Source organism: Alexandromys fortis, unplaced genomic scaffold, assembly GCF_014885135.2.
Source record: "Alexandromys fortis isolate MF-2015 unplaced genomic scaffold, M_Fortis_MF-2015_v1.1 scaffold_92, whole genome shotgun sequence".
In the NCBI taxonomy this organism is placed as follows: domain Eukaryota; kingdom Metazoa; phylum Chordata; class Mammalia; order Rodentia; family Cricetidae; genus Alexandromys; species Alexandromys fortis.
This window is the reverse complement of record NW_026067972.1, coordinates 6,539,109-6,545,931: the sequence shown is the minus strand read 5'-3', so window position 1 is coordinate 6,545,931 and position 6,823 is coordinate 6,539,109. Positions and strand designations below refer to the sequence as shown.

Below are 6,823 nucleotides of genomic sequence, written 5' to 3'. Positions count from 1 at the left end.
AAAAAAACCCACCAAAATAAATAAACAAAATAAAAAAATTAAAAATAAAAAACTTTTACTGAACCTGCTGCCTCTATCTCCCAAGTGTTGAGATTACAGGCATCTGATGTGATGCTTGGCCTCAGCTTATATACTTTGGTAAAGCTATGTTGATCAGGCCCACATGTCAAGGTATTGAGGCTTGCCCCTAGTTCCTAAGGAGCTGAGGCTGTTACTCCAAGCCCTGGAGGAACTGAGTTCTGCCAGCACTCATGGGAGAGAGCTCAGAGCAGACATACTGCAGCCAACCGGGCACATCAAAGTTTCTGAGAAGCCCTGAACTGGAGGGCCCAGTTAATTTGTGCCCAAATTCTCGACCTGCAGAAACTTTGAGATAACCAGTGTTGTTTTAAGTTGCTAAATCCTGGGATTATTACATGCCAATAGAGAATACCCTGACTGAATCTACTTAGCTCTTAATTGTGTGCTCCTTATTGCTCTATTATTTCCAGGGGCAAAGGGATTACCAGGCTCTCATTGGCTGGCCTCTGCATTCTCCAGAATCAATAACAGCTCTGTTCTGTCTACACTCAATACCACAATTCGAAAGTTCAACTCTGTGTGTGTGTGTGTGTGTGTGTGTGTGTGTGTATGTTTTTGAGAGAGGGTTTTCTGTGTAACAGCCCGGTTGTCCTAGAACTTGCTTTGTAGACCAGGCTGAACTCGAACTCTCAGAGATCCACCTACCTCTGCTTCCTGAGTGCTGGGATTAAAGGTATGTGCCTCCGTGCCCAGTTTAAACTCTCTTTTCAGTTCCTTGCTTGCTCTAGAAAAATAGCTAAATACTCCGACCATGGGTAACTGTCTGAGATCTCTTGACTAGGGTGCCGAGTTAGCTTGCTCCAAATCTTCCCCAGATTTGTAATTTTACCATTAAGAAAACCAGTCTCTCTCTCTCTCTCTCTTTCTCTCTCTCTCACTTTCTTTCTCATACAGGGTTTCGTGGTTTCGTGCAGCACAGGCTGCCCTCAGACAATCGCCGGAAGAGCTGGAATTTTGCCTGCACAGTCCAAATGCAACCTGTGTAATTACTATGGCAAGTACCTCTTCGGTTGTAAGGTCTAGCCTCATTAAGGAAACCCATTGCAAAGTCTTCAATTAAAAGAATCTGTTTTTTGTGTGAAAAACTCACACGCGCGAAAGGAGCAAAAGGTTTCAATTCCCGCCGCTCACAGGTAAGGGTTAGTTCCGCCCACCCTTGCTTTAAAAGCCCTTTCAGTGGGCGGAACTTCTTTCAATCTCGTAGATTAGGAAAATGAAGCGTACCTCGTTGTCGACGCGCTCCTGAGGGGGCGGGGTCGGCAGACTGGGCGCGAGCGGATTGGCTGGGGGCGTGGCCCTGAGGCTTGGCCCCGCCCAGGCCCTCGCACGGACCCAGCCCGAGTGACGGGAGGGAGCTCTGGTCGCTCCCGCTTCGCAGCTATGGCGCCTCGGGGCCGCGCCCAGTCCTCAGTTGGCCGGCGGAGCCTCAGTCCTTTCCTCTTCTCACTACGACCGTGAGAACCCGGGCGGCTCCGAGGGAGCGGGGAACGCGGCCGGCGACGGGCACCATGAGTAGCGGCGGGCCCCGCGAGGCGACCAGCACGAGGCGGCGCGGCACCTGCTGAGAGAAAAGAGGGAGCGGCCCGGCGCGGCGAGCGGCTGAGGTGTGGCGGAGGCTGGTTCGCGCCTCGGCCATGTCGCTGCTTTGCGTGCGTGGTGAGTGCGCGGCCGGCTGGACCCGAATCTCCCGCGCCTGCCCCACGCGCTCCTCGGAGCGTCCGGGCACCGCCTCTCCCGAACTTCACTCCTCATTGCGTCCCGGGGTGGTGGGTGCCCAGGAGGGGGATGCGCTCCTCGTCCCGGGTAAACAAACATTCGGCGAGTTCCCTCCCCACCTTGACCTCCCTTCTGCAGTGGACTGCTGCTCTTCATTCTGACAGCGGGTGACAGTGTTGGCTGCCTTGCCGGGTTCTGTAAACAGTGGACGGGGTCTGAAGAAAGTGGCTTCGTTAGGGGACCGCCAGCCTGTCCGGAGCCGGCAGCCCCTGCTCTGTGAAAGTACTGGGCTGGAAGCGGCTTCTCTTTTATCGCTCTGGCCGTGTTAGTGGTACAGCTGTCACGTCCCTTTAGTTTATTTCTTGATTTGCATCTTATTCCTGTCTGGCTCCTCCCTGGCTCCTTTCCTTGTCTAGGCTGAGATTATTTTCGCTTAACGCTCTGAGGAAGGATATGCTGCCCTCTCTGCTTTGGGAGCAAAGCATGGAGATATGGTTTATTGTAGTTGAGCTTCTGTTCCGTTCTCTGAGGGCACTTGATGCACCCAGGAAGGGATGTGTGTTTGTGTGTGATTTTTTGTTGGTAACAGTCTTGTTATGTAGCCCAGGCTGGTTTTGAACTCATTGTGTAGCTCAGGCTGGTTTGGAAGTCGTGATCTAAGCGCCTCACCTCCTGGGGATTACAGGAAGTTTTGGAGTTTCAGTCGTACGAGGTACAGTGTCCTGGTTGGACGTAGATCTGTGTGAGTGGAGTCTATTCGTGGCTGGTTTTTGTAGTATTCCGAGAGCCAGACTCCGTAGACGTTTTGAATGAATGCAAGAACTGTGATTTTAGAGAGATTATCAGGTCAGAAAAAGTAGGGTTTGGATGGCTGATTGAATTTGATCTTGAGAAATTCAAGCTAGAACAAAACGGTGTGCTAAAGTGGCTTGATTGCGGGAGCACATTTACCCGCTAAGGCCTCCCCAGAGCCTTTTCCTGTCGCTTTTTACCGGACAGCCAAGAGTTCTTGTTGCTTTTGGCCGTCCAGATTAGAAGCATTGTTGTTTGTGAGCCCTCTGATTACAGGGCTTTCCCCAGCTGCTGGCAAATGGGGCCGCTTTGGGTTGTTCTCTTCCACTGCCTAGTAAAGCTGCGCTAACCCCAAATAGGATTTGGTTACTTCCGGGGATTATGAGGGATACCGTTTTTCTTCTTTAGTGGTTGATTTTTCATTAATGAGAATTTTGCTTTGGTTTTAGGGAGGCATTTTCCCGCAGCAGCTGGGAATCTATTTATTCCTTTAGATCCCTGCTGCCGAGTGGCAGGGTTTGGGAGAGGTTGGGTTTGGGAATGCTTCTTGGACAGTTTATGAATTCCCTGCTGCCGCACCTTACAGAGCTAGACCTTATGAAAGACTCTGTAGGCAGGGGCATTTTAAAACCACATATTATCTATCCGAATTTAAATAAGTAGAGAAGCTGCTGTGGTTCTTGTTTGATTGTCTAGACAGTCAGCTATCCAGTCTCTCACGGTCTCTGTCCCCTCTGCCCCTTCTCCAGCTTTACTCTAGAGTCAGCCCTCCTACGTCCTACTTTCTTGGATTAGAGGTTTGCACTACCGTGCCTGGTTTGCTTCCTGCTTGTTTGCTGGGGTGTGAACTTGTGCCCTTGGCACGTTAGGCATGCACTTAACCATGGATCTAGACCCTTAGCTCCTCTGCTTTTTGAGAGGGGAAGTGGGTAGGGCAGAGTCTTACTTCGTAGCCTAGGCTGGCCTTGGTCTTCAGAGTTTTTCAGTTGTTGGTGTGAGCTATTACACCTGACAAAAACTAAATTTTATACAGTGACATTCCTTGCATTATATTCTGTCAGCTGGAATTTGTATTTTTGTTGCCTTTTTTAAAATTTTTTGACATAATGTTTAATTTTGTAGTCCACAATAGCCTACATAACTCATTATGTAGCCCTGGTTGGGTTTGAACTGGTGGTGACTGGTGGTGATCCTCCTGCCTTAGTCTTCTAAGTACGGGGATTTGCTATACCTTATTACACACACATACATTTAATTACAGAATTTGGGAGGCAGAAACAGGCAGGTCTCTTGAGTTTCAGGCCAGCCTGGTCTACATAATGAATTCCCTGCCTGCTGTGGCTACTTAGTGAGACCTTCTCTCTAAAATAAGCAAACAAAACCAAAACAACTCCACAAACAAATGCTGGGATTATAGACATATGCCCACCCAGCACCCCTCACTTACTGCCTGAGAGCATACTATCTAGTGATACTTTTTAACAACTCAATTTCGATTCATCTTGAAGTAGAATTGGGTTAAAAACTTTTCAGACTGGCATGGTGGCTTATGCCTTTAATTGGAAGGCTGAGGTAATTGGACCTCTGAGTTTGAGGCCCCCTGGTTTACAAAGCAAGTTTCAGGACAGCTACACAGAAGAACCCTGTCTCCAAGAGAGAAAAAAAAAAAAAAAAAGAGAGGAAAAAAAAAGAAACTCTTTTATGTATTTAAATTCAAACTGTAGTTAGCAATATATAAATTGGTAAATTGTGTTTTTTTTTTATTGTTTTGCCTTTGCCTTTATTAATTTATTTGAGGCAGTACCTCTACCTTCTAAGTGCTGGCCAAATTGGCTTTGACCCTTCAATCATGCCTCATTTCCCACAGGTTAAAGGCTCTCAGTATCTTGATTCCTGTGTTCTCTCTCATATGCTTCTTTATCTTTTAATTTTTATTATATTAGTATGTGTATGAATGTTTTGCCTGCATGTGTGTTTGTGTACCACATGTGTGCCTGATGCTGTGGGAGACCAGAAGAGGCCTTGGATCCCCATGGAACTGGTGTTACAGATGGCAGTAAGTCGGTATGTGTGTCCTGTAATCGAATCCTTGTCCTTTGGAAGAGTAGCTAGTGCTCTTAATTGATGAGCTATCTCCTCAGTCCCTAAAATGTGTTTATTTAGAGTGTGCATATTTGTAGGTTCATGCCTTTTGTGGAGGTCAAATGACAACTAGCTGGAGTCAGTTCTTTCCTCCCACCTTGTGGGTCTGGAGATAGAAGTCTTGGCAGCAAGTGCCTTTGCCTACTAAGTCCCTGGCTGGCCCTAGCTCTCCTTTTTGATATATGTGTTCTTTTTAAGAATTTATTTTAAATTATGTGCATACACGTATGTCTGTATGGGGATATGTCCATCTGTAGATACAGGTGTCCCCAGAGTCCAGAGTGACAGTTGGATGCTGGAGCTTGAGTTGCAGGAGAGTGAGACACCCCTGTGTGGGTGCAGGCAACTGAATTCAGGTCCTCTACAAAGAGCTACAGTGTGTGTTCTCTGCAGCATCTCTCCAGAGATAACACTTTTACCAGCCCTTTGCTCTTAGCATTAACTTTGTTCATTTGCATCTGCTTTGTTCTGTGCTGGTACCCTCTAAAAGACTTATATCTCCTATTTATCTAAAAGACTTCCTTTCACAGTTTAAAGCCTGCCTCTGTTGAAAACTTTCTCAGTCCCCATTGACCTTTTTCTCCTTTAAACCTTAGAGAACTTGTGGTCTGGGCAGCGGCACTAATTTGGATGTGAATCACGTACTCTGGCATTGGTCTTGTATTATTACACTTAAGGTGACCTGAACAGAGAGACAGCATTGGTTGGATCAAACTGGAATTGTCTTACCTCTTTGTAAGAGGCACAATGAAAAACCAGATTGAGGGAGTTATTGTTATTGAAGAGGAGATTGGTTAGACCAATAAACAGTGTAGAAGCCATTTGAATAACACAGAAAGTTTAATTCTGAGTAGATTTAAGGTGGAAAGTTTCATAATAACAGATGGAAAATAGTTTAAAAGGTTTTCTAGATCACTTTGTCAATAAAAGAATAGAACCAAGATAAATGGGTTAGTGGTTTAAATTATAGGATTTTGTCGGGTGGTGGCTCATTCCTTTATCTTAGCACTTGAGAAGTAGAGATAGTAAGATCAGGAGTTCATGACTAGCTTAAAAGTTCTTGAGAGCTTTTGTCAAAAGACCAAATATAAACAAATTTATGAGACCTTTATGTTAAGGGCTGGGGTTATAGCTGAGTGGTTGAGCTGCCTCACAGGTCCAGCCCCTGGATTTGATCCCTAACACCACAAAAATGAACACAAACCCCAAAAGAAGAATGTTGACAGTTAAGGTTTTTTTTAAAGAAAGAAATATGATAGCCTACTTATGAGAGCTACTGTATATTGTAAGCAGTAAGTGAAGCAGTTGGAGGAGTGTCCTAATGGCTCCACAAACTGCCCAAGTCACACAACTGTTGGAGGGCTAGTTCAGTCTTATGGTTGTTCTCCCCCCCCCCCCCCAAGTCCAGAGTCAGTGAGCTCTCACTTGCTCAGGTCAGAGGTTTCTGTGGGTTTCCCCATCTTGATCTTGGTCCCTTTGCTGATAATATCGCTTCTTCATCTCTAAAACTGGACTCCAGGAGAGTTCAGCCTAGTGCTTAGCTGTGGATCTCTGCTTCTGCTTCCATCAGTTATTGGATGAAGGTTCTATGATGACTATTAAGGTAGTCATCAATCTGACTACAGAGTAAGGCCAGTTTAGATACCCTCTCTACTATTGCTAGCTTAGCTGGGGTTTTCCTTGTGCACTCCTGGGAATTTTCCTAGCACCAGGTTTATACCTAATCCCATAATGACTCCCTCTTTCAAGGTAAACTCTTTCTTTGCTTTCCCTCTGTGTCTTTCACCCAACTCAACTTTCCCTATTCATCCATGTTCTCCTCCCTGCTCCCCTTACCCTCTCCCCACTCCCCTGTTTATTTGAGTTTTTAAGAAACCATTATGTTGCCAGGTAATGTGGTAGACACATTTAATTCCAACATTGGGGAAGCAGAGTCAGGTGGATCTCTGAGTTCAAGGCCAGCCCATTCTACAAAGTGAGTTCCAGGATAGCCAGGGCTACCCAGAGAAACTCTGTCTCCAAGATAAAAAAAAAAAAAAACCAAAAAACCCACACACAAAAACAAAACCATGTTATTTATTTTTATTCTCAA

At 46.0% G+C, this 6,823-nt stretch overlaps 1 protein-coding gene across 5 annotated transcripts in view; it reads left to right on the top strand.

The window, feature by feature from the left end:
- Positions 1-1,110: 1,110 nt before the first annotated feature.
- The window catches only part of Unc13b (unc-13 homolog B), a 187,830-nt gene continuing 182,117 nt past the window's right edge, over positions 1,111-6,823 (top strand). For 3 of the 5 annotated variants that reach the window (XM_050155893.1, XM_050155892.1, XM_050155895.1), the window contains exon 1: positions 1,396-1,737. In XM_050155893.1, the coding sequence (XP_050011850.1) occupies positions 1,716-1,737 (22 nt within the window). In that variant the 5' untranslated portion in view covers positions 1,396-1,715. Of the gene's footprint in view, positions 1,215-1,322; positions 1,738-6,823 lie in introns of those variants that run through there. The other 2 variants (XM_050155897.1, XM_050155891.1) reach the window with 2 other exon arrangements.